The sequence below is a fragment of the Entelurus aequoreus genome, linkage group LG20 (genome assembly GCF_033978785.1).
Source record: "Entelurus aequoreus isolate RoL-2023_Sb linkage group LG20, RoL_Eaeq_v1.1, whole genome shotgun sequence".
Taxonomy (NCBI): domain Eukaryota; kingdom Metazoa; phylum Chordata; class Actinopteri; order Syngnathiformes; family Syngnathidae; genus Entelurus; species Entelurus aequoreus.
Window position 1 is genome coordinate 2,352,558 of NC_084750.1, and position 27,915 is coordinate 2,380,472.

The 27,915-nt window shown below is 36.9% G+C and overlaps 3 protein-coding genes across 5 annotated transcripts in view; 2 read left to right on the top strand and 1 right to left on the bottom strand.

The window, feature by feature from the left end:
• Positions 1 to 1,123: 1,123 nt before the first annotated feature.
• On the bottom strand, positions 1,124 to 4,816 carry LOC133635835 (uncharacterized). The gene is made up of 14 exons (XM_062029178.1): positions 4,666 to 4,816; positions 4,425 to 4,521; positions 4,194 to 4,324; positions 3,934 to 4,011; positions 3,326 to 3,406; positions 3,073 to 3,192; positions 2,937 to 2,984; positions 2,740 to 2,820; positions 2,581 to 2,658; positions 2,179 to 2,236; positions 1,979 to 2,039; positions 1,841 to 1,891; positions 1,550 to 1,594; positions 1,124 to 1,465 (listed from the first exon to the last, which is right to left on the bottom strand). Exons 1-14 carry the CDS (start codon positions 4,726 to 4,728, stop codon positions 1,423 to 1,425), a joined length of 1,035 nt encoding a protein of 344 aa, XP_061885162.1. The 5' UTR covers positions 4,729 to 4,816; the 3' UTR covers positions 1,124 to 1,422.
• Positions 4,817 to 7,098: 2,282 nt separating this feature from the next.
• Positions 7,099 to 18,090, top strand: rbm8a (RNA binding motif protein 8A). The gene is made up of 6 exons (XM_062028713.1): positions 7,099 to 7,197; positions 7,618 to 7,677; positions 11,916 to 11,993; positions 13,105 to 13,241; positions 16,700 to 16,836; positions 17,783 to 18,090. The coding sequence occupies exons 1-6, from the start codon at positions 7,137 to 7,139 to the stop codon at positions 17,829 to 17,831; spliced, it is 522 nt and encodes a 173-aa protein (XP_061884697.1). The 5' UTR covers positions 7,099 to 7,136; the 3' UTR covers positions 17,832 to 18,090.
• Positions 18,091 to 18,379: 289 nt separating this feature from the next.
• The window catches only part of otud7b (OTU deubiquitinase 7B), an 86,184-nt gene continuing 76,648 nt past the window's right edge, over positions 18,380 to 27,915 (top strand). For all 3 annotated transcript variants that reach the window (XR_009822074.1, XM_062028714.1, XM_062028715.1), the window contains exon 1: positions 18,380 to 18,545. The gene's annotated coding sequence lies outside the window, so the exon portion shown is untranslated. The remainder of the gene's footprint in view (positions 18,546 to 27,915) is intronic.

A 27,915-nucleotide genomic window follows, 5' to 3' on the forward strand; every position in this document is an offset into this window, starting at 1 on the left:
CCCCATTTACACTCATTCACACTCATTCACACAAAAGGGTTGTTTCTTTCTGTTATTAATATTCTGGTTCCTACATTATATATCAATATATATCAATACAGTCTGCAAGGGATACAGTCCGTAAGCACACATGATTGTGCGTGCTGCTGGTCCACTAATAGTACTTACCTTTAACAGTTAATTTTACTCATTTTCATTACTTGGCCTACTAGTTCCTATGTAACTGTTTTTATATTGTTTTACTTTCTTTTTTATTCAAGAAAATGTTTTAATGTATTTATCTTATTTTATTATTTTTTTTAAAAAGGACCTTATCTTCACCATACCTGGTTGTCCAAATTAGGCATAATAATGTGTTAATTCCACGATTTTTATATATCGGTATCAGTTTATATCAGTATTGGTAATTAAGAGTTGGACAATATCGGGATATCGGATATCCCCAATGACAATCAACAATGTTGTCACGCCAATTTTCTTCCCATTACAAAAACCTTCCTATCCCCCATTTACTTCCGGGGTCATTTCCGCGTACGTCATTTCCTCTTACGTCTTTGACAGCGATCGATAGCACTTCGTTTGACTCTTTTTTTTTTATAATACAGCGTTAACAAAACGTCTGTATTAATCGGACAAGTATTATACTGACAAATTAACTTGAGGATATTCCTGACTGCACATTAGACTCGTGGACATATGCGGAAATTAATAACAGTGTACAATAAGTTAATTAATTATCAATCAACATTATTAAACTTTATTCAAACTAAATGTATTCGTTAAATTCAGGGTTTTTTTAGTTCTCTGTGTAAGTGAACTAAATTAAAATGACATTTATGTGCACATATGTACCTCAGTGGTCAGACAAACGACAATATTTAGAATAAGAACATAATAATAAAGAAAAACCTTGGGTATTTCTTCAAGACTTTAAAATGAGGCAAAAAACTGCAATGTAAAATGTTTTTTTATTGTTTACAAATGTTTTGTTCCAAACATTGCGCGAGCTGCACCTAAAGAATGAGGAACACAGATAAAGGACAAAGCGTCAATTATAATCACAAGTGGTGGTCACCTCAGAAGTAGACATGTTATAGTGAAAAGCTCTTAAACCACATCAAGGTACAAACCAATAAAGGTTATTAGATTATTATTTTTGAACCAGTTATTTTTCCCCCAGCTTACATATTGGGAAATTGAAGAAAAGCTCTTCAGATTACAGTTACTAATCCATCCATCCATCCATTTTCTACCGCTTGTCCCTTTTTGGGGTCGCTGTAGCCTATCTCAGCTGCATTCGGGCGGAAGGCAGGGTACACCCTGGACAAGTCGCCACCTCATCACAGGCAGTTACTAATCATGATAAACAATACATCAGATATTTCAAGAAGTTCTCCTACCCTTCAATGCCAAAGCGCTCCATTAGAAGGACACACCACCAACGCCGGATTGACTGCATGTCCAGCTAGAGCAGATATAACAATGAGTTCATTATTTTTACCTCTCAGAGCCGCTTATTTTGAAATCTTTTAAATATCTAAATACTTACCACACTGTAGTGAAAAGTAGTGTCCGTACAGAGCCAGAGGGAGTACTAAAAATAGAAAATAGTAATTTTTCTGAGCACATGTAATGAAAAAAATATTTCTCTACTTTGTAATACCGGTAATCTACTAAATTGATGAAAAGAGCCGTCAACATCAATACTGGAAATGTGATAGATAGGAATATCTCTGGAAGCAATAATTGCAACCAAATATTTTTGTAATTTGATACTGTGTTTCACATCATTGTGGGGGAAGTTTAACCTACTCTTCTTCTTTAAAAATGCTCAACTTACCATGAGCATGAAAACACCACAGTCATTCCCCGAGGTCTGGCGTGGGATCTCCTGGTAATACACATTAGCACCATGAAAATGTATACAGCCTTTGGGTTCACTACAAGACATTTATATTTTATAGAGTAAACCTATTACCTGCATGTCTTTTCCAGTGAGCTCACTCCAGCTTCCTGGGACGATGTGCTGCGCAATGCTCCTGCAGTAAAAAAGCCAAATGTGAATAAAATAAAATGCAATAAGCCACTTGGCATATTAAAACATGAAGACAAATTGTAAATAAACAAGTGAAAATTCTATTAGAACACTGCCAAAGCATGAACAAAATCACGTTTCACCAGTACTGGTCCATGACTCTGTGGTTGGGGACCCCTGTTGCACACCACTGGAACATGGCTAGAATGGGAACGTAGCCGAAAGAAGAACATGTCTAAAACATGAGCATAGCGGGGAAGGGAAAGATGACTAGAACAGAACCATAGCCAAAACCAGAACATGGCTGGAACAAAAAGTGGCCAAAATGGAACTGTGGCCAGGATTATTATAAAGGGACCTAAAGATGGCTCTGTACACCTCATCACCTAAACCAGGTGGCCAAAGGGCAAACTGAGAGTCCAGCAAGAGAATTTCTCTCTTTGCTGGCCTCAACACCTATAATGGTCAATGCAGAAAGAGGCATAAATAATGTAATTGCACAAGAATTATAAGATATCTCCAGTATTTTTCTTTTCAACACTTACACAGAGAAGGTAATGCTCTGGCCCGTTGTGCTTGCTCCACGCTGGGAAGAGGAGTGCATCCTTTAGATGTGCATCCCTCTGTAGTAAACATTTATGAATATTTTAGAAAGAAATTTCAGATTAGTGTAGCTATTATCATTCAAATTTCATTGTACTCACTGGAAGGCTTGACATTGGATCGACGTCTTTGTGCTTCCACGTTGGTACAATATACATGTTGGCAATGAAGACATCTTTGCCCTGGAACAGTTTTGAATCCAAAAACATGAGGATATGTGAGGTTTTATATTAACCATTGAATCAGATTTTTTAATGACCAAAAGCAGCCTCTGTCGTGCAGCTCTAAGAAATCCTACATGTCTCTGAGCAGCTTCCTGAACCAGCTGGAGGCAAGCATTTCCAATCTGTCATCACATTACAGATGTACCAAAGTTATACATATCCATGGAATAAGCAGTCAAGTGAAACAAACATAACAGTTACAGTACTGACCGTGGAGTCCATGTCTCCGGACAACCCGAGAGACCAAAACTCTTCTCGGGTTAAACACACCCCTCCCTCTTTAACGATCAGCTCCGTAGCTGGACGATCGCAGGCCAAAACATACTCGAGCTGTTCATGAGAAAATTTTACATTACTCGACTTGAAGACAACCTTGGCCACTTCACAAAGCAATAAATGTATATATTTTTAATCATATACTGGCTCCAATGTCAACATTTTACTCAATTTGAAACCTGCTCACCAGTTGTTTCTGGTCGGGGTGCAGCTCCTTTTTCCAGGGTGATGTGGGGCCAGCATATGTATGGTCCGTGAAACAATGACACTGGACATGTGTCAATCATACAAATAGTTAGAAAGCTACATGTATGGACACATTAACACTTTTTTTCTGAAAAAGTACCTCAGTTTCCTCCTCCGATGATGAAGGAAGTCAGCATTTCAGCATCTCCTGGAAGCACAGGGGCTGAAGGGGAATCCTTTGGCCAGCCAGGGTGAGTCCCTAAATGAGAGAGGAGGCATATTATGATACAGGGGAGGGATATTAAGATCTCTGAAGAAAAATGCCTGTAAACAGCATTCAGTTTGACATACTCGGGCGCAGAGGTTTCAGTCATATGCTTGGGCTTTCCATCCAGGGTCTCCAGCCTAACCATATTGTTTGGAAGAACCTCCATAACTCTGTAACATCAAGGGAATGAGTTCTGGCTTGGTCATCACCAATATGACAATCATGAAACATTTGACCAGTAACGTTGTGGTTAGAATTCAATATTGCATTCAAGCATGTGAGTGCATTCAGACTGAATTACAATCCTAGAGTACAATAGTCAAAGACCACCATTTAGTTACCTCTTTCTTGAATTCAGTGCCCTGGTCAGTGAGGATAACTTCAGGCAAACCATGAGTAAAGAAAACGTCCCTCAAGGCCTGTGGGGCACCACAGAAATTATATTAGTACAACTAATAATTACAATAGAATTGTATATATATACATATATATATATATATATATATATATATATATATATATATAAATTATGCACTTTAGTGGCTTTTTCCCTTTCTGATTATGGCCATGGGTAAGTGAAACACCAAAATATAAAGAATACCTCCTTCACATTGGCTGCTGTCTTTTTTGGGAATGTTCTTGCTTCAACCCACTTGGTGAAATAATCGGTCAAAGTGAGACAATATCTGTTCCCCTTAGACGACTTTTTCACAGGTCCAAAGAGGTCCACACCTAGAGCATGAATTCCAGTTCTCAGTTTAGCAAATATTTGAATGTGGACTGAGTTTTTGTATAGTTGTGCGTGAAAAGGTGAGGGATGTGTGAATTTCACCAACCATGTACCAAGGTGATACGACCTTGATGGGCTTCAGCTCAGGCGCCTCGGTCTTTAACTTTTCAAAGCGCTGGCAGTCAGGACATGTGCGCACCTAAAAGCAGTAATAAAGGGAAACATATTGTAGATATGATTTGATTCCACAACACTTTGCGACCTACTACTAACTACTAACCTGAGTGTTTCAACTAAAAATAAAAATTAAAAGCAAATATCTTCCTTCTAGGAGCTTGCTTACCCAATCCAATGTGTCCTTTGTGATGGACCGCCAATAAAACCGGGGAGCAATCTTCGCTTGCATCGTCCGTGGTCCAAAATGGCCTGCATGGGCTTCGGTTAACACAGCCACTTTCTCCTCCTCTGTCCAAATGACCCTTCTGTTCCCATGGTACAAGACCTCTTCTACACAGGACAACAGCACACACAATATTGTAGTGAAATGGTTTCAACAATAATGTTGATTTAAAGTACAGACATTTAACAGTATTATATATTAATTAATATTAGTGAAATTGTTTCAACAATAATGTTGATTTAAAGTAGTACAGACATTTAACAGTATTATATATTAATTAATATTAGTGAAATGGTTTCAACAATAATGTTGATTTAAAGTACAGACATTTAACATTATTACATATTAATAATATTAGTGAAATGGTTTCAACAATAATGTTGATTTAAAGTAGTACAGACATTTAACAGTATTATATATTATTAATATTAGTGAAATGGTTTCAACAATAATGTTGATTTAAAGTACAGACATTTAACATTATTATATATTAATTAATATTAGTGAAATGGTTTCAACAATAATGTTGATTTAAAGTAGTACAGACATTTAACAGTATTATATATTAATTAATATTAGTGAAATGGTTTCAACAATAATGTTGATTTAAAGTAGTACAGACATTTAACAGTATTATATATTAATTAATATTAGTGAAATGGTTTCAACAATAATGTTGATTTAAAATAGTACAGACATTTAACAGTATTATATATTAATTAATATTAGTGAAATGGTTTCAACAATAATGTTGATTTAAAGTACAGACATTTAACATTATTATATATTAATTAATATTAGTGAAATGGTTTCAACAATAATGTTGATTTAAAGTAGTACAGACATTTAACAGTATTATATATTAATTAATATTAGTGAAATGGTTTCAACAATAATGTTGATTTAAAGTACAGACATTTAACATTATTATATATTAATTAATATTAGTGAAATGGTTTCAACAATAATGTTGATTTAAAGTAGTACAGACATTTAACAGTATTATATATTATTAATATTAGTGAAATGGTTTCAACAATAATGTTGATTTAAAGTACAGACATTTAACATTATTATATATTAATTAATATTAGTGAAATGGTTTCAACAATAATGTTGATTTAAAGTAGTACAGACATTTAACAGTATTATATATTAATTAATATTAGTGAAATGGTTTCAACAATAATGTTGATTTAAAGTAGTACAGACATTTAACAGTATTATATATTTATTAATATTAGTGAAATGGTTTCAACAATAATGTTGATTTAAAGTACAGACATTTAACATTATTATATATTAATTAATATTAGTGAAATGGTTTCAACAATAATGTTGATTTAAAGTAGTACAGACATTTAACAGTATTATATATTAATTAATATTAGTGAAATGGTTTCAACAATAATGTTGATTTAAAGTACAGACATTTAACATTATTACATATTAATTAATATTAGTGAAATGGTTTCAACAATAATGTTGATTTAAAGTAGTACAGACATTTAACAGTATTATATATTATTAATATTAGTGAAATGGTTTCAACAATAATGTTGATTTAAAGTAGTACAGACATTTAACAGTATTATATATTAATTAATATTAGTGAAATGGTTTCAACAATAATGTTGATTTCAAGTAGTACAGACATTTAACAGTATTATATATTAATTAATATTAGTGAAATGGTTTCAACAATAATGTTGATTTAAAGTAGTACAGACATTTAACAGTATTATATATTAATTAATATTTTTTGCACGTTACCACGAAGACAGAAGTTCCCAGCAGCGGCCCTATCGATCGCTGTCAATGACGTAAGAGGAAATTACTATATTATAAAAAAATTAAAAAAAAACAGCGACGGGCAGTAAGAGGAAATGACGTACGTAAGAGGAAATGACGTATGCGGAAATGACCCCGGAAGTAAATGGGGGCTAGGAAGGTTTTTGTAATGGGAAGAAAATTGGCGTGACAATTGTCCACACAAAGAAGGATAGCAACAACATCAATAGCCTTGCTTGGTAACACAAAGCAGGTGCGCGGAATAGCGCTCAAAGGAAGACATGGAAGTGCTACAGGAAAACCCCAACAAAACAGGAAAAGCCACCAAAATAACAGCGCAAAACAGGAACTAAAGCACTACACACAGGAAAACACTAACAAACTCAAAATAAGGCTCGACGACCTGGTGGAGTTTCATTTTTTAAACTTTTCTGCTGGTGGTGTGCCTCCGGATTTTTTAATGAAAAAAATGTGCCTTGCCTCAAAAAAAAAAGAAAAACACTGTTATAGATTATGTCCGTTACGCCATCTGGCAACGCACGCCACTTCCGGATTGTGCCTGCGTCATTACGTCACGTTGGTTACAAGCGGCGTCGCGCTCACTCTCACGCACGACAGACAACATGGCGGACGTCTTGGAACTTCACGAAGCGGGAGGCGAGGACTTCCCAATGGATGAGGATGGTAATGGGAACCTTTGTGTATTGGTCACTGCGGCTGGATAGTGGTTTAGTTTGATTACTAAACTTTATGGAAATATTGGGGAGTAACCGAGCTAATTGGCCAAGTGGGAAAGGGGGCCGCGCTGGCTGGTGCGGTATTGCAGGCCCTAGCCATGCTAACAGGCTAACAACGCGTCTGGGTGCTGTTGTTTTTTGTTTACATTAACATGTATTGATTCTCCCATTTAACATGAACCGTTCAATTCCCACGAGTCGTCTTAACTATAATCCCACATACTTCCATAATGTTTGCCAGTGCAAGTGTGCTAAAAGTGCTACTGTGGTAATGCTAAGCTAACGCATAAAGTGTGTTTGAATGAGATCAACACTGGACGCATTTGCATAATAAAATATCTTACTTGTTTTTGTTTTTCACCCTCAGAAAGCATCCATAAGTTGAAGGAGAAAGCCAAGAAGAGGAAAGGACGCGGCTTTGGTGCTGGTGAGTAACCATATTGATGTGTTCGTTTTTAAAATAAAACTATTTGTTAAATGTAAACACCCCACAACTGTTATACTAGTCATCCGAGGAAAGAACATCCGAGGAAAGAAGTTATCTTAAGATGCTATTTATACTAGAGATGTCCGATAATGGCTTTTTTGCCGATATCCGATATTGTCCAACTCTTAATTACTGATTCCGATGTCAACCGATACCGATATATACAGTCGTGGAATTAACACATTACTATGCCTAATTTTGTTGTGATGCCCCGCTGGATGCATTAAACAATGTAACAAGGTTTTCCAAAATCAACTCAAGTTATGGAAAAAAATGCCAACATGGCACTGCCATATTTATTATTGAAGTCACAAAGTGCATTATTTTTTTTAAGATGCCTCAAAACAGCAGCTTGGAATTCAGGGCATTCTCTCCCTGAGAGAGCATGAGGAGGTTAAGGTGGGGTGTTTGGGGGCGTGGGGGGGATAGAGGGTAGCGGGGGTGTTTATTGTAGCGTCCCGAAAGAGTTAGTGCTGCAAGGGGTTCTGGGTATTTGTTCTCTTGTGTTTGTTGTGTTACGGTGCGGATGTTCTCCCGAAATGTGTTTGTCATTCTTGTTTGGTGTGGGTTCACAGTGTGGCGCATAGTTGTAACAGTGTTAAAGTTGTTTCTACGGACACCCTCAGTGTGACCTGTATGGCTGTTGACCAAGTATGCGTGGCATTCACTTGTGTGTGTGTAAAGCCGTAGGTATTATGTGACTGGGCCAGCACGCAAAGGCAGTGCCTTTAAGGTTTATTGGCGCTCTGTACTTCTCCCTACGTCCGTGTACCACTACGTACCGGGGCGTTTTAAAAAAGTCATAAATTTAACTTTTTGAAACCGATACCGATATTTTCCGAACTGATACCGATCATTTCCGATATTACATTTTAAAGCATTTATCTCTAATTTATACACATCTTTCAAATTTGAAAATAATGTGAGGTATTGGTGACATGGCTAAAGGGCTTTATCACTCTTGCATCCTGCATATTACAGACTTATTGCACATTACAGACCATGCACCTGGCTTTTTTTGCACTACTCCTTTATTTTTTGTCACTATATATTTCTCTTGGGTATATATTTGTACTTCGCACTAAATCTTGTAAAGTCTTACTTGTATATAATGTTGATAGGTGACTAGCATATGTCTTGCTGTAAAGTATGCACATAGAGCAGTGTTTTTCAACCTTTTCTGAGCCAAGGCACATTTTTTTCATTGGAAACATCTCGAGGCACACCACGAGCAGAAAACATTAAAAAATGAAACTCAGCAGCCGATATTGACAATAAAAAGACGTCCTCGCAATTGTTGGATATGAATTCAAACCATAACCAAGCATGCATCAATATAGCTCTTGTCTCAGAGTAGGTGTACTGTCGTGACCTGTCACATCGCGCCGTGACTTATTTTGAGTTTTTTTGGTGTTTTCCTGTGTGTAGTGTTTTAGTTCTTGTCTTGCGCTCCTATTTTGTTGTTGATTGTCATGTCATGTACGGATGTACTTTGTGGACGCCGTCTGCTGCTCCACACGCTGTAAGTCTTTGCTGTCGTCCAGCATTCTGTTTTTGTTTACTTTGCAGCCAGTTTAGTTTTAGCTTCGTTTTGCATAGCCTTCCCTAAGCTTCAATGCCTTTTCTTAGCGGCACTTGCCTTTTGTTTATTTTTGGTTTAAGCATTAGACACCTTTTTACCTGCACACTGCCTCCCGCTGTCGTCTGCATATTGTGATCACAACAAACCATGTTCCCGACATCTACAGAGCAATTAGCTACCTGCTGCCACCTACTGGTATGTAAGAGTATTACACAGTTACTCCGCCGAGCTCTAGACAGCACAGACACTCAACGGCACATTTGCGGATTATAATTACTGTTTTGCAAAAAATATTTTTAACCCGATTAGGTGAAATTACATAATCTCCCACGGTACACCAAACAATATCTCACGGTACACTAATGGTTGAAAAACACTGACCTAGAGTACTTGCTTGCTCAGTGACTGTATACTTGTCTATTTGTTGTATGTTTAGAGAGCTAACAACTGCCGAAGACAAATTCCTTGTATGTGCAAGTATACTTGGCCAAATAAACCTGATTCTGATTCACACTGCAGGGTCGCATGTCCAATTCTGATTTTTTTTTGTCTAATCTGATATTTTTAGTGGTCATTCACATTGTAAAAAATTTTTATTTATATTGTTAGTGCAATCTGACTCACATGATGTCGCTCGCACAGCAGTGTTCATGGAGGAAAAATGGCTTCATCTCTAGTCTCAGCACTGGTGCATTTGTGTCAGTTTCGAAGATTTTGTGTAGTCAAAGTCAAGATTTTCTGAACGAAATCATTGCGCGTAAAAGAGGACAAGTATTTTGGATCTCGCCGTTTTACAGGATATTTTGCTTCAATTCCTGCTTGAAGAGCATCTCTGTGGGCGAGCAGTCGGAGAAAAGAGTGGTGGAACTTTCACGAAACATTATCTTCACCTGTTTTCTGCTCCATTGTCATCTATTTATTTTGTAACCATCTATTTTGGCAAATAATTAAAATGCTTTTTGATGATGTTGTGGTCGGATGAGTGCGACCTGAGTGCAGGAGAGTTCACATTGAAGACGCATCGCATACCTATCCGATTATATACACCGTATTTTCCGAAATATAGAGCGCACTGGGATATAAGCCACACCCACTGAATCTTAGAATATTTTTTCCCATATATTAGGCGCACTGGACTATAAGTCGCAGATATTTGTGTTGTGAAATGACTTATTTAGACCAAAAATGTTTATAAATGTTTATTTACATACCTTTTGTTTCCAAATGGTGTCTGTAACATGCGTCGGGTATGAAAAATTCGGAATCGCACTGTTCACAATGAAAAAATACAATACAGGTCACATATGAGCAAAAAAAGAAAAGTAGTTGTGCAAAGAGTAACTGTACTTTTGGTCAAACACAGAGAGGACAGACTCTGCTTGTTGACAAACTAACCTGACAAGCTCCTGTAAATATTTGAGTTTGAAATCAATTAAAAATAAACTGCTGGAGTTGATAACTTGTGCTCTATGATCATCTCAGCCTTGTTTAGTTTAGACAGGCTTAAGTATTAAATAAATTGACCAAATAATAAATGAAAATGAACTCGATACCTTTTCTAGCATTTATAAATTGCGATGCCTATTTGTTTTCTTTGTCTCACGCTTTCCAACATGAAAGTTCCCTCTGCATCGCTCTCTGCACCTGAACGTGTTTAATAAAATTAAATGATAGAGTGAAGTGGTGAACCCTCATGTCAATCATCCACAACCTTTGTGAGACCACTGTATTACACACACACAATGCACAAAATTGAGATACTCGCTAGCGAGAAGCACTGAAAAGTAGCAAATATTAGGAAGAAAAATGAGTCTAGTGTGGTAATATTTTGCCTTCATACGGCTGAGCAACATGAGCCCATCAAATCTAAAAAAACGAACACCAATTTGTTAAGTGATAACTAAACAAACCACCAGGGCCAATTTTTCCAACAGGGAGAAAAAAGCTGCACTTGAAGACAAGTTGTACAACTGTCACCTCCTCATATACAGGAGGTTTGAAAAATACCTACAAGTTATGTTCCTGTAAGTCAGAACTTTGACCTCAATTCACATCAAGTCCCTCATTCGGTGCACATGAAGTGCAGAACTGGAAAGATGAAATACTAGAATGAAATGAAACGATAATAAAAAATTAAAAAAAGAGAGAGCGAACATCTCCTTACTTTGTATTCCTGTGGTTGTCTTGCACACTTTGTGTATTGGCAGGAGGAAGTTACAACAATGAGACCACTATGCTGTTTAGTTATTGTGTTTACATGTTCAACGATACCAATTTATCCTCCATGATGGCAGCAAGGGGCTTTAATATGCCAACTTTTCTTACCTGTTGGCACATGTTTTTGTAGATTTTAGATCCCCATAAGTCCCGTAAATTTAAAATCAAACCACAGAGGCATGGCAGAGATATTTTTGTAACATTCTATAAGCAATTAATAAATAACATGTAACCTGGGGTTATTTTTATGGCTATTTGTACCGCAATAACGCTTGTGACTGCGCAGAAGAAATGTTTTTTCTTTTCGTACACCATTAATAAAATTAGGGGAGTAAACAAAAGACCATCTGTACATATTTACTACGCTTGTTTTTTTTAGATGAAGGTACCAGATCGCGAATGAAGGAGGACTACGACACTGTGGAGCAAGATGGAGATGAACCAGGCCCCCAGAGATGTAAGCACTGACGCTGACATGAACATCATCATCCAGTGTTTCCCACAGGACAGGCATCTGTTTGTGGTGGTGTGGTCGGGGGGTGGCGGCGGCAGCGGCGATGACCAAGAAGAACGCGGAGTTGGAATATAATTACAACACTTTATGTAAATATTTATATACAGATTTGAACAATTAGTTATTCACTGAAATATATTTATTAATTGTGGTTCTTACAAAAAATATATCTTATAAAATATAAAAGCTAAAATGTCTCTTAAAGCTCTGCCCCTTTAATTAGTGCATACTAAATAATTTAACTTTAGCCTACTACTACAACCATATTATTTACCAGCAACATAAAGTGAAACAGAGGCAGAGGTGTTCACATTATTTGACCAGTAGCAGTTACACCCATCTGAACAGGTCAGCCACCTGTTTAAAGCCCGATCACAGTTGAAATCTTGAAATGAAGGGCCTTTAATGGCCAAAACATTAACCTGGACAACATTTTAACAGCTGTTTGGCTCAGATTTTATTTTTTTCATTGCATTCACATGCTGCAGTGGACAATTTAGCTTCAGTATTAATGCAGTATCTGAAGCACCGTCTCCACGTGTGTTTATTGACAACAGGGTTATAACCTGGACACGTTAGCTCGTCGGTATGGTAACAGGTGACTGTTACTGCGTGCGTCTATCCCGGCCCCCGAGTCAAACAGCGGCGGTGTCAATGAAGCAGCGTCAGGCTGCTCACCGTCAGTGAAACGCTCTGTGAAATCGTGGATTAACGTTAAATATATGACGAGCCGCGAGCGATGCAGCTATAACCTATCTCACCTGGTAGAGCACCCGCTGCGGCGACCCAGTTCGATCCCACCTGACAGTCGCTTTGCTCCGCGTCAATCCCCCCTCTCACCCTCTCTCCCCCCAACCCCCGTCTCTCTCCAGCTGTCCTTTCAAAATAAATGCATTCAAATCCCGAAAATAAAAAGTCAAAAGCCGAAAAATCTATTTGTGGCGGACGTAATTCTTTCGTGACGGGCCGCCACAAATAAATGAATGTGTGGGAAACAGTGTCATCAGTAATATGTTGTTGCCATGGCCATAATGCATGACCTTTGATCCTGTAGCTGTGGAGGGCTGGATCCTGTTTGTGACGGGCGTGCATGAAGAGGCCACAGAAGAAGACATCCACGACAAGTTCTCTGAGTTTGGAGAGATCAAGAACCTGCACCTCAACTTGGATCGCAGAACGGGATACCTCAAGGTGAGACCGGAAGAAGCAGGATGTTTACCTTCAACCTCAATTTCACTGGTATCCTACATGCAACATGTCAGCATCTTCTTATCATGTTGAAATGTTGTACTACAGTACCATTTATACACATTGTAGTACAGCAATTCCTATCATTTATACTATTCTAGGTCAGGAGTGAGTGTGTGTGAGAAATATTTTCATAACCAACGCATAATCAAATCAGTTTCTAACTTTTTAAAAATGATTAATATTGTTAGAGGCCTCCAAACATGAAATAACACCCACATAGTCACTTTTACACTCCAATAGTAGTCATGCTGCATAAGGCTGCGCCAATCAGTAGCCACGATACTTAACAGCACCTTCTGATTGGTTTGTTCTCATTTAGTGGCCAACATAAGTATTCTTATATTTAATTTATTCATCCATATTTATGTACAAATATTCTTAATTTAAGGCCAAATATGTAGAATATGCTTTAAAAAAAACCACAAAATGTTATGAGTAAAGCTGCAAACCTTAAAGTGTTTGTGGCGATGGACCACTGTAGTTAACACTGTTAAAAAATATGAACCACTGAGATCAAAATTTGTTAAAATAATACATGAAGTTGATGATTGAATCTGTTTTTATTTACTTTTTTTGGATAAACTTGCTATAATATGAAATGTTGTCAATGGGTTTCTTCCATTAAATACAAGTTCAATATTTTGATCATTAACCGCAATTAACAATGACGCTCGCTTGTGGTTTACGTTAAACTACTCCAGACAAAGGCATGCGAGGCCAGCGGTGCCGTACGTATTACACTTACGTTCGCATATACGTAGAGCTGGCCAATATGGCAACAAAAAAAAATCACAATTAATTTTTTCATATCTGATCACTATCACAATTTATTTTACATTAAAGATGGATTGTCCTTTGCGGGATTATATAGCGTGTACCATTGCATCCATACTGTTTACTACTGCAGTATCTTGTAACAGACATTTCCGCCATGTTTGATGGAGGTTATATATGCTAACAGCTGACAACTGTCATTGTGTTCATATATATAACTGTTTACTAGAGATGCAACAGTACAGGTAATCCACGCTACGGTCCGTACCTGGTGTTAGGACCACACTTTTGCTTCTTTTTCAGTACGTTTTGTTGGGAGTAAATACAACTTTTTTTCCTCTCAAAATGATTTTATTTTGCTTGTCATCAAAAAGCACATTCTTGGCGTACTGAATACTAAAATACTTTTACTTCAAGTTAACATGTACTAAACACTTTCAAATGGTAAATTATTTGTATTTTTTTATTAATGTATTCATCAGTGCTTCTCACCAGTGCTTTGGCAAAAAAGCGGTGACTCACATTGTGGTGTTTTTTAAAACTCCTACTGTAGCATATATTGAATACATCCATCCATATTGAATACAATTATATTAAAATACAGTTTGAATTTGAGGTACTGTAAAATAATGTGTATCAACACTTAAAACACGTTTAATGATTGTTTCAGGAACAAAATGTTTTTTATCCACAAACTCAAAAATGCTTTGAACAAAGTGTGTGCAGAGTTTTTTTTTAAACGTGTTATATCAGAGGAGTTTAATCTTTGCAAACACAAACAAAATTTGATTGAAGAATTTTAGATATAAACTTTTTTTTTTCTGACTACCGGTATATGAGTAGGCGTGTTTATTTTCCCAGTCGGGACCAATACAGTCACAAAAGCATTCTGTGCTTGCCTGCGAGTCCGCATTGAGGGCAAGATTAGAGCTGCAGCAGATAGTGAAAATCAAGTCTGTTACTAAAGTTGCTGCTTCTTCTAAGTGTTGTGTTTCCACTTCTATACTAGTGTTAGTCATATGTTTTTTTATTTTATTCTTCTGGGCTACACTCCCAGCAGTGTAAGGGGACGAGGCATAACGCTGATTGGACACTAAACATCAAGTTTTGGGCTTGCTTGCTAGCATCAACCTGCAGTCTACACGTATCTCTTGTGACTGTGACTGCCAGTCACACTTATCTTTACATCTTGTACCAAATAAAATTGCTTCCAAGTCGGTAAGCACAACCAGAATTAATGCGTACATTAGGCGCACGAGGTTATAAGGTGTAATTATTTTTAAGTGCACACTTATAGTCCACAACATATAGTAAGTTTATGATCTTTTTTTTGTAGTAGGAAAAGTGTGGATGCCTTATTACATGTCCAAGGAGTTAAGAGTCAAATAACAAAATAAATTACATTTTTGGCTCTTATGATTGATTTTTCTTTCTGCCAATAACTTGTAAATTATGTAAAGGTCAACATTTTTAAAACTATTGCTGTGATACACAAAGTTAATGAATTGCTAAATCAAAAAGCATTCTATATTTCATATAAATCACTGTTTGTTCCATATTGAACATACTGTATTGAAGTGTGGTAGTTTATGTAAAACATATTAAAATCATATCTAACATTTTGTATTTAAGTGTGTGGTAGTTTATGTACAACATATTAAAATCATATCTAACATATTGTATTGAAGTGTGTGGTAGTTTATGTAAAACATTAAAATCATATCTAACATTTTGTATTTAAGTGTGTGGTAGTTTATATAAGTACAACATATTTAAGTGCAGTCATTTATAGAAGGGAGCTGTAAGTTATTTTTGTAAATGCAAACGGGGGACCCACAAACCTAATATTCAAATTGTTAAACTGTTAGAAATGTAATAAATTGGTGGAGTATAATTGTATAAATTCTACCACACAGATTTGTTGAATATAATGTAAAAGGAGGAGAGATTTTTATTCAATTGAGATGTAGAAGAGTGACAATAAAAAGAGGCATTTCAAGTTAAGTGTTAGTTTATGAGACAAACAGTTTCCACAAACAGACAGTGGAACAAAACAATGATAATCACTTCTCTTATTAAAAACTATGTAAAAATTGTGATGATGTGAAGAAATTATTTTCAGTAAACTATCATTTTTATTTATTTTTGTTTTTTGTTCTGAAATAGAAATATTGCCTTAATAGTGTCCTGAGCTTAACAACTAATTGTCTCTCTAATTCCTTCTGCTCCTTTTTATTCACAATGTATTTTGAATTGTTGTTTGATATTTAATGAATGAAATAAAAAAGGAAGTGGGAATGGAATGGACAAAAAATTATCCTCTCCATCTGTTGTCAAACTTTCAGCCAATCAGCAGCTCGCTACTCAACAACCATCAAAGTGGTCACTTTAATCCTCCTGATGGTGCTACAGACCATAATGCTTCTCTGGTGCACTGCATGTGACCTTTATAAACGCATGTCCTCCTCCTTACTGGCCACAAGGTGGCAGCAGTACCCTAGCAAACCAAAATACAGACTACCTCCTGCAAAAATACAACTTTTATATCCAACACTGTTAACCACGTGACTACTATTGACCATATTGACTGTTGTTTCAACGCTTACACCATTTACCGCCCCCAGGGTTACACGCTGGTGGAGTACGAGACCTACAAAGAGGCCCAGGCCGCCATGGAGGGTCTCAACGGCCAGGATATGATGGGCCAGCCTATCAGCGTTGATTGGAGCTTTGTCCGGGGGCCACCCAAAAACAAGAGAAGGTGAGGACGCTAGGACAAGCTCACAGCTCCACTTTTCTCCTGCCACTCTAAAACAGCCATGTTATGTACGTTAGAGACAAAACATTGTTTATTGCTGTGTTTATTTGGCCAGTTCAGGTCACAAGGACAGGCGTAGAAAATAGATACCGTATTTTTCGGACTATAAGTCGCTCCGGAGTAAAAGTCGCACCGGCCGAAAATGCATAATAAAGAAGGAAAAAAACATATATGTCACACTGGAGTATAAGTCGCATTTTTTGGGGAAATTTATTTGATAAAACCCAACACCAAGAATAGACATTTGAAAGGCAATTTAAAATAAATAAAGAATCGTGAACAACATGCTGAATAAGTGTACGTTATATGATGCATAAATAACCAACTGAGAACATGCCTGGTATGTTAACGTAACATATTATGGTAAGAGTCATTCAAATAACTATAACAAATAGAACATGCTATACGTTTACCAAACAATCTGTCACTCTTAATCGCTAAATCCGATTAAATCTTATACGTCTAGTCTCTTACGTGAATGAGCTAAATAATATTATTTGATATTTTACGGTAATGTGTTGATAATTTCACACATAAGTCGCTCCTGAGTATAAGTCGCACCCCCGGCCAAACTATGAAAAAAAACTGCGACTTAAAGTCCGGAAAATACGGTAGTACTTGATTGATTCCTTCAGGAGAGTTCACTCAGGAAAATTACAATTCCAGTAGCAGTGTTCAGAATTGAGATCGAATCTTAAAAGTAAATAATGGGGGTATAAATGGAAATAAAATAGAAAATATAACAATAAGATAAAAATATAACAGTAAAATAAGAACATAGCAAGAGAAACTAGGCATTAGTGACCATGTTATGAAAATGTATTGCACTCTTATGGCATTGTTAATTGCACTTAAATTGTTACAATAACTGTAAATGTTTGTTTTGTAGGACGGGTGGACGTCGACGCAGCAGAAGCCCTGACAGGCGACGACGCTGACACCATCTTCCTAAAGATTATTTGTTGTTTTTTCCATTTGAACAACATTTCTATTTGACTTGACAGTTAGTCCGAAGTAAAGTTTGGCTTAAAAAGTAAGCATCAGCCATTGTTGTACTTTGCTGAAGCTGCTGTAGAATCAAAAATGTTGAGACTTTTTGTTTCCTTGTTTTTTTTATTTGATCTTTTAAATGTGTTTTGTTGTGCACAACTGTCTTTGTTTTATATGACTTGGGCAATATTAAACTTTTTGAAATGGGCTTGCATCATTGTGACAAGTGCGAGCACCTGTCAGTCTGAGCCTCTAATGCGGTCATAGGCTGAAGGCAGAAAAACATCCTCTTGGCCCCTTTTTTGATGCTAACCAATCAGCTGCTGTGGATTTCACTCGGACCTTCTTATTGGTCGGGCGAGCCATCAATCACATCTACATCCACTCACGACTGGTCGGCATTCGCGTCATCGGAAAATGTTGCCTCTTCTGATTGGCCGAATCTCCCGACTGGGCGGGCCCAACGCGTTGGGTTGACGTTGTTGTTGTAAGTGAAATTACTTTGTCGCTGCTGGTCCGGCTCGGGGATAGTACGCTCGCTTTCACACGCCAACATGCTCTAAAGTTGATATTTGTCCTCTCTCGGAAGCCCCCTGACGTCCCGCCGAGTGCGTACTTGACTGGAAGAAGTAGCTTGTGCGAGGATGAACACGTCGCCGAAGGTAAGAAGGCACTTTGAGGCTTTCTCAACCTTTAAGCTAACGGCTAACATTAGCCGCTGATTAGCTCCAAGTAGCCACTCGCTCACCGAATCAACCATGATCGATCTTAACAAAACAATCGATAGTTTGTCTTTTTTTAAAATTTTTTTACAAGAACTCACATCTTATGACGTGTTTGTAAAGTTGATACACTCGTAGCTACGGCCACATGTACACCCCCCTCCTCCGTTTATGTAAGCATTGATATTTGTAATATCTAACATTTTTAATATATTTTGGACAAAGCTGCTGGTTGTTGCTGTTTACACTTATAATTCTCTCATTTTAACGCCTGAAACTATGATGTCACCTGTCACAAACGCAGCACGTGCGAGCATGCCTGATGTGTGCTCATGGAATATGAAAGTAATCACGTGTGTGCTTATGCAGCAATATGAAAGTCATCAATAGATCTGATGGTCTTAGTTTGCGAGGTGAAGTCCTAAGAAGACAAAAAAAAAGTGCATCTCGTGTCCGTGCAGGGCCGCGTTACACTTTGAATTATTTATACTCGCGTTTGTTGGCCAGGAGTGTCTCAGACACCACACGTTGGGATGTAAGCCCACAAACTGGCATGTTGCTAAAGTAACATGGAAGATAATCTCCACAAAATATTTCATGTCATTGTTCTGTGGTTCATTACCATGAATTGATTAACATGGACCCCGACTTAAACAAGTTGAAAAACTTATTCGGGTGTTACCATTTTAAGTGGTCAATTGTACGGAATATGTACTGTACTGTGCAATCTACTAATAAAAGTCTCAATCAACCAATCAATGTTCTCAACGCCAACTTATTCCTTTGCCAGTATTGTTATTCTGCGTATTAGTCGGTGCAAAGTTGCAGTCAAAGATTCTCTTGATACGGCAGGAGCTATTTGCTGTTTTTAAAGGCCTACTGAAACCCACTACTACCGACCACGCAGTCTGATAGTTTATGAAATCTTAACATTGCAACACATGCCAATACGGCCGGGTTAGATTAGTAAAGTGCAATTTAAAATATACCGCGAAATTATTTTGCTGAAAATGTCTCGGTATGATGACGTTTGCGCGTGACGTCACGGATTGTGCGGACATATTGGGACACCATTGTGGCCAGCTATTAAGTCGTCTGTTTTCATCGCAAAATTCCACAGTATTCTGGACATCTGTGTTGGTGAATCTTTTGCAATTTGTTTAATGAACAATGGAGACAGCAAAGAAGAAAGCTGTAGGTGGGATCGGTGTATTAGCGGCTGGCTGCAGCAACACAACCAGGGGGACTTTGAGTTGGGTAGCGGACGCGCTACCGTGAGTACGCAGCTTTGGCTTCCAAACATTTGATCGCTTGCCCGTACTTGAGTGCCGCTATGTGCATGTCACGTACGTAACTTTGGGGAAATATATGTGCTGTATGAAGTTTGCGGAAGTGAACGGTGCTTTGGGATTGAGTGTGTTGTGCGGGTGTTTGATTTGTATTGGTGGGTTATATGGACGGGAGGGGGGAGGTGTTTGTTATGCGGATTAATTTGTGGCATATTAAATATAAACCTGGTTGTGTTGTGGCTAATAGAGTATATATATGTCTTGTGTTTATTCACTGTTTTAGTCATTCCCAGCTGAATATCAGGTCCCACCCGCCTCTCACAGCATCTTCCCTATCTGAATCACTTCCACTGCCCTCTAATCCTTCACTCTCACTTTCCTCATCCACAAATCTTTCATCCTCGCTTAAATTAATGGGGTAATCGTCGCTTTCTGCGTCCGAATCGCTCTCGCTGCTGGTGGCCATGATTGTAAACAATGTGCAGATGTGAGGGGCTCTACAACCTGTGACGTCCCGCTACTTCCGGTACAGGCAAGGCTTTTTTATCAGCGACCAAAAGTTGCAAACTTTATCGTCAATGTTCTCTACTAAATCCTTTCAGCAAAAATATGGCAATATCGCAAAATGATCAGGTATGACACATAGAATGGACCTGCTATCCCCGTTTAAATAAGAACATTTCATTTCAGTAGGCCTTTAAGGCTCTACCAAACCAAAAAAAAAATACTAGTCAAAGATTGTGTATGCCAGGGCTATTCAACTACCTAAGGCCGGACGTCAAATCAGAATCAGAAATACTTTATTAATCCCTGAGGGGAAATTACAATTTGCAGCACAATACCATTCAAGATCAGACAAACATTACAGGGAGACAGAACAGGATCGCTGACGGGTCTGCCAACTTCTGGCACCCCTTACAAAAAAACTGAGATGCAGGTCTAAGCCTTGGCCCCTGGAGAAGGGGTCCAGACTGAGGCCAAGGGGAAAACAACTCATAGCCATAGCACACACCCCTCTTACGCACATGTAAGAGCATCAAACGTCAAAGAAAACAAAGGACATTAAAACACATTAAAGAGCAGAGCTGATGCAACCAGCCACTTCTACATACAGCTATGAATGAAAAGTAAAAGAAACATATGCACTGTGGTGGCCTCTGCGGTGTTCCACACCATCGTCTGCTGGGGTGGGGGGGAGCATGGTGGATGTTTCCTCAGAAAGTTCGTCCGCAGGCTATATTTCTTACATTATTGAAAAGCAAACACATCGGCTTTCACACTGCACTGTAAATAAATGAATTATTCTGCCCTCGCAACTCGTTTCCAGTGTGTGCGGCTAGACTGTTAACAGCAGGAAGAAACAGAAGCTCCAGAAGTTTGGGGTATTTATTAGAGATGTCCGATAATGGATTTTTTGCCGATATCCGATATTGTCCAACTCTTAATTACCGATACCGATATATACAGTCGTGGAATTAACACATTATTATGCCTAATTTTGTTGTGATGCCCCGCTGGATGCATTAAACAATGAAACAAGGTTTTCCAAAATAAATCAACTCAAGTTATGGAAAAAAATGCGAACATGGCACTGCCATATTTATTATTCAAGTCACAAAGTGCATTATTTGTTTTAACATGCCTCAAAACAGCAGCTTGGAGTTTGGGACATGCTCTCCCTGAGAGAGCATGAGGAGGTTGAGGTGGGCAGGGTTGGGGTAGCGGGGGGGGGGGGGTATATTGTAGCGTCCCCGGAAGAGTTAGTGCTGCAAGGGGTTCTGGGTATTTGTTCTGTTGTGTTTATATTGTGTGACGGTGCGGATGTTCACCCGGAATTCTTGTTTGGTGTGGGTTCACAGTGTGGCGCATATTTGTAACAGTGTTAAAGTTGTTTATACAGCTACCCTCATTGTGACCTGTATGGCTGTTGACCAAGTATGCCTTGCATTCACTTGAGTGTGTGTGTGAAAAGCCGTAGGTAATGTGTGATTGGGCCGGCACGCAAAGGCAGAGCCTTTAAGGTTTATTGGCGCTCTGTACTTCTCCCTACGTCCGTGTACCACTACGTACCGCGGCGTTTAAAAAAGTCATACATTTTACTTTTTGAAACCGATACCGATAATTTCCGATATTACATTTTAAAGCATTTATCGGCCGATAATATCGGACATCTCTAGTATTGATGTTCCTTCTTTCCTTCCTCAGTTTCATTTCTTTACACGTCTTCCTTCATTTAGGTTTGTGTGACTGAAAATATAAACATTACAAAAGTGTAATGCCCAATGTGTATTTTACATCAGCAGGCACACGACTGGGCAAATGTATTCATACAGCAGAATTCGTACTTCAGGCAATTCAAAGAACTTTACAGAAAATTGAAAGGACAAAATACAATCACCATTAAAACAATCACAAATAAGTCAAATCAATCAGATGCTGTACATAATATACTTTCAGTTTTCATTTGTACAATCAATAGTGTCCATTGTGTGTTTTACATAAATAAAATAAAATGTTTAGTGTTAATACATTCGCAGAATAAACTGCAGATGTTTACGTATATAGATATTAAACTGGCCAGGGACGTTTTTCCGGTTTATGTGGGTAAGCACTTCATTTATATCAAAATAGCATGGCTTTAAATTCCACATTTATAGAGTCGTCACTTTCACCTCACTCTATCAGCTTCCGTCTGCTACAACGTCTCACTCTTCCTTCGTGCTGGCTTCCTAAAGCAGTAGTTCATCCTCCGTATATTCAGCTTCGAAAAGATAAGGTTGTGAATCCTCATTTGTCCAAAAATATTTGTCTTCGTTGTCTGTTACCAAGGCTGCCATTATTGGAACACAACGCCAACTTATTCCTTTGCCATAATTGTTATTCTGCGTATAAGTCAGTGCAAACTTGCAGTCAAAGATTCCCTCGATACTATTTGCTGTTTTTAAGGCTCTACCAAACCAAACAAAAAGTCTGTGTATGCCAGGGCTATTCAACTACCTAAGGCCGGACATCAAATGTTGGATGTTTCCTCAGAAAGTTTGTCCGCAGGCTATATTTCTTACATTATTGCAATGGCTTTCACACTGCACTGTAAATAAATAAATGATTCTGCCCTCGCTACTCGTTTCCAGTGTGTGTGGCTTGACAGTTAACAGCAGGAAGAAACAGAAGCTCCAGAAGTTTGGAGTATTGATGTTCCTTCTTTTGAAAACTTTTCCTTTCTCAGTTTCATTCCTTTACACGTCTTGCTTCATTTAGATTTGTAAGACTGAAAATATAAATATTACAAAAGTATAATGTCCATTGTGTATTTTACATCAGTATGCAAGGCAGGGCAAATGTATTCATAGAGCACAATTCGTACTTAATGCAATTCAAAGAGCTTTACAGAAAATTTAAAGAAAGACAAATAATTTGAAATTGAAGTCAGAAAATACAATCAACATAAAAACAATCATCCATCCATCCATTTTCTACCGCTTGTCCCCCTCGGGGTCACGAGGGGTGCTAGAGCCTATCTCATAATTAATATAAATCAATCAGATGCTGTACATAATATATTTTCAGTCTTTATTTCTACAATCAATAGTGTCCGTTATGTATTTTACATAAATAAAATAGAATGTTTAGTGTTAATACATTCGCAAAATAAACTGCAGATGTTTACGTATATAGATAGTAAACTGGCCAGGGATGTTTTCCCGGTTTATTTGGGTAAGCACTTCATTTATGTCAAAATAGCATGGCTTCAAATTCCACATTTATAGAGCCGTCACTTTCACCTCACTCCATCGGCTTCCGTCTGCTACGTCTCACTCTTCCTTCGTGCTGGCTTCCTAAAGCTGTAGTTCATCCTCCGTATATCCAGCTTCGAAAAGATAAGGTTGTGAATCCTCATTTGTCTAAAAATATTCGTCTTCGTTGTCTGTTACCAAGACTGCCATGATTACAACACACTTACGTTTGTTTCCGGAAGTAGGAACACACATTTGTTGCCAGAAATCGGAAGTGCGTTGCCATGGAAACGGAAATAAATGTGCTGATGAAATCAGTCCTGGAAATGATTTTAATGATCAAAATAGGGTAAATATTGTACATATTGCATATTGTTATGAAGTCGTCTGTTACTACATTATAAATATACTTGCAGTGTGTATATTGTACATATTACATATTGTTATGAAGGTGTCTATTACTACATTATAGATGTATACTTGCAGTGTGTATATTGTACATATTACATATTGTTATGAAGGTGTCTATTACTACATTATAGATGTATACTTGCAGTGTGTATATTGTACATATTACATATTGTTATGGCGGTGTATGTTACTACATTTGATATATATATATATATATATATATATATATATATATATATATATATATATATATATATATATATATATATATATATATATATATATATATATATATATATATATATACACACACAGTGGGGCAAAAAAGTATTTAGTCAGCCACCCATTGACAATCAATGGGTGGCTGACTAAATACTTTTTTGCCCCACTGTATGTATATATATATATATATATATATATATATATATATATATATATATATATATATATATATATATATATATATATATATATATATATATATATATAGGTATATATATATATATATATATATATATATATATATAGGTATATATATATATATAGGTATATATATAGGTATATATATATAGGTATATATATATATATAGGTATATATATATATATAGGTATATATATAGGTATATATATATAGGTATATATATATAGGTATATATATATATATGTGTATATATAGGTATATATGTATATATATATAGGTATATAGGTATATATATATATATATAGGTATATATATAGGTATATATATATGTATATATATAGATGTATATATATAGGTATAGATATTATACATACAGTATATATATATATATATATATATATATATATATATATATATATATATATATATATATATATATATATATATATATATATATATATATATATATATATATATATATATATATATATATATATACTTGCAGTGTGTATATAAAACATATTACATATTGTTATGAAAGTCTCTTACTACATTATATATACTTGCAGTTTGTGTATTGTACATGGTACATATTGTTCTGAAGGTGTCTGTTACTACCTTATATATATATATATATATATATATATATATATATATATATATATATATATATATATATATATATATATATATATATATATACTTGCAGTGTGTATATTGTACTTAGTGCATATATTTCTGAAGGTGTCTGTTACTACATCATACATATATACTTGCAGTGTGTATATAAAACGTTGATGTAGGGTTTTGAAGTTGTACAGTATATATATATATATATATATATATATATATATATATATATATATATATACTTGCAGTGTGTATATAAAACATATTACATATTGTTATGAAAGTCTCTTACTACATTATATATACTTGCAGTTTGTGTATTGTACATGGTACATATTGTTCTGAAGGTGTCTGTTACTACCTTATATATATATATATATATATATATATATATATATATATATATATATATATATATATATATATATATATATATATATATATATACACTTGCAGTGTGTATATTGTACTTAGTGCATATATTTCTGAAGGTGTCTGTTACTACATCATACATATATACTTGCAGTGTGTATATAAAACGTTGATGTAGGGTTTTGAAGTTGTTTTAAAGGACTTTGAAAAGTTGTGTGTTTGTTGTGTTTCACAGAGGAAGCACAAACTAACATTTTTAAATGTGTCTCTCTGGTCAGACACAGACACCCCCTAACAGCTGCTCACTTAAGACTGCAATTGTGTGTGTGTGTGTGTGTGTGTGTGTGTGTGTGTGTGTGTGTGTGTGTGTGTGTGTGTGTGTGTGTGTGTGTGTGTGTGTGTGTGTGTGTGTGTGTGTGTGTGTGTGTGTGTGTGTGTGTGTGTGTGTGTGTGTGTGTGTGTGTGTGTGTGTGTGTGTGTGTGTGTGAGCACGAGGAATCTTGTGTCACTTTCGGAGTCCATTTGATGGCATTCCCTTGAGTGAGCTCTCAAACACGGTCAGATTAATAAGTAAGCTGCTACCTTGGAGTTGCTCAGGTTAGTGGGACACACTGTGCGTGTGCGTGAGGTACATACCCACTCAGATTGCACAACAAAGTGGCTAGGGCTGCACACTTTTTGAGAAAAAAAAACTACCGTACTTTTCGGACCATAAGGCATTCTTAAAATCCTTTCATTTCCTCACAAATCGACAGTGCGCCTTATAACCCGGTGCGCCAAATGTACGGATTAATTCTGGTATGTGGTGTAATGATAAGTGTGACCAGTAGATGGCAGTCACACATAAGAGATACGTGTAGACTGCAAGATGACGCCAGTAAACGACACCAAAACTTTAAATGTTCCATTGAGAATGTAAAACATTACTTACTCATGGCGCTCAAAAATCTGTCAAAATGTTTTAGTACGACTTTCGTGAGAAGAAGCCACACCACTTGTTGGATTGTTGGAGCATTACGGCTACCGTAGTCAGACATACATACGAGTATTATTATGGTGTGTGTATTAGGAGCCCAAAACGGCACCTATTAGCAGACATTATCTGGCGTTTTGTTTCGCAATATTACGCAAAAACAACTTTTCTTACCTTCTGGTAACTGCTGATATGTATTTGGGATCTGCATAAGTCCTGAAAATTTGCGCACGTCCGCCATTGTAGTCCGTGCCGACACCGTAGTCCAGACCTGGGCAAATTAAGGCCCGTTAAGCTTTTCAATCTGGCCCGCCGGACATTCACAAATAATTTTTTTAGATCTTTAAGATGGAAACTGTAGCTGCCATTATGATGTGCAGTCATGTTTTCTAATGACCGTAAGTCTTGAACTATACAAAGTATTTCAATGGTTGGAATCTGCGCTTATGGTTGATATACCAGTTACTATGGTAATCTAATTAGTTACTATGGTAATCTAATGAGTTACTATGGTCATCTAATGAGTTACTATGGTCATCTAATGAGTTACTATGGTAATCTACGTCACAGCAGCTCAGACGAGGCACCAAGCAGTGTGGGCGGGAAGCGTTTCCACAGAAGCGGAAGGAGATTTTCAAAACAAAGTTCTAAAGCTTAGTGGTATATAAGAGATATCAGATTGTAGGTGGGTTTATTTTGTACCCTTCGCGTTCATATTTCACTGTTTGTTGCATTTTTGTTGCGTTTCACTTGATTGTAAAATATGTCGATCGAAAGGGGGTGTGACATTCATATTTTGTCAATATTCAGTGTTTTATCGTTCCTAGAAAAATGTAAAATTCCATTACGTTTTTTAAGGCGGTCTGTCATAACGTTTTTAGCATTCAATCAGACATTATTGTGAGGTTTTGTATTAGTGTTCCTAAAAATAGATATACCGGCCCCCAGACACATTTTTTTATCTAAATGTGGCCCCCGAGTCAAAATAATTGCCCAGGCCTGCCGTAGTCGATAAGCTTCTTCTTTTTCTCTATCTTCTTGTTATGGGACATTCATCCTCCTCTGTTGCCATTTCTAATATAAAGTAGTCCGTGCCGACACCGTAGTCTATAAGCTTCTTCTTTTTCTCTATCTTCTTGTTATGGGACATTCATCCTCCTCTGTTGCCATTTCTAATATAAAGTAGTCCGTGCCGACACCGTAGTCTATAAGCTTCTTCTTTTTCTCTATCTTCTTGTTATGGGACATTCATCCTTCGCTGTTGCCCTTTCTAATATAAAGTAGTGTAAAGTTGTAACTTATATCTGTCAATAGACTCGCTATAGAAGCGCTAAAAATTAGCTGTGTGGTGGTTTTACATAATTCACCCATGGAACTTTAGTTATTAGAGAGTTCCGGTTGGACAGTTTTTCAGAGGACACATTTCTGGTGTTGTTGTTGCACTAGTGATCCACGGATGAGGAGATGCTGCTCGGTTGTT

Bases quoted from the DNA above. Each gene is read 5' to 3' on its own strand.
- LOC133635835 (XM_062029178.1), bottom strand. From the start codon at position 4,728: ATGCAAGCGAAGATTGCTCCCCGGTTTTATTGGCGGTCCATCACAAAG. The intron at 3,407-3,933 runs GTAACTAAATGG...ACACATGTCCAG, and splicing joins GCACTGAATTCAAGAAAGAG to TGTCATTGTTTCACGGACCA. The intron at 3,193-3,325 runs GTGAGCAGGTTT...TCTCATGAACAG, and splicing joins ACCCCGACCAGAAACAACTG to CTCGAGTATGTTTTGGCCTG.
- rbm8a (XM_062028713.1), top strand. From the start codon at position 7,137: ATGGCGGACGTCTTGGAACTTCACGAAGCGGGAGGCGAGGACTTCCCA. The intron at 7,198-7,617 runs GTAATGGGAACC...TTTCACCCTCAG, and splicing joins CTTCCCAATGGATGAGGATG to AAAGCATCCATAAGTTGAAG. The intron at 7,678-11,915 runs GTGAGTAACCAT...TGTTTTTTTTAG, and splicing joins AGGACGCGGCTTTGGTGCTG to ATGAAGGTACCAGATCGCGA.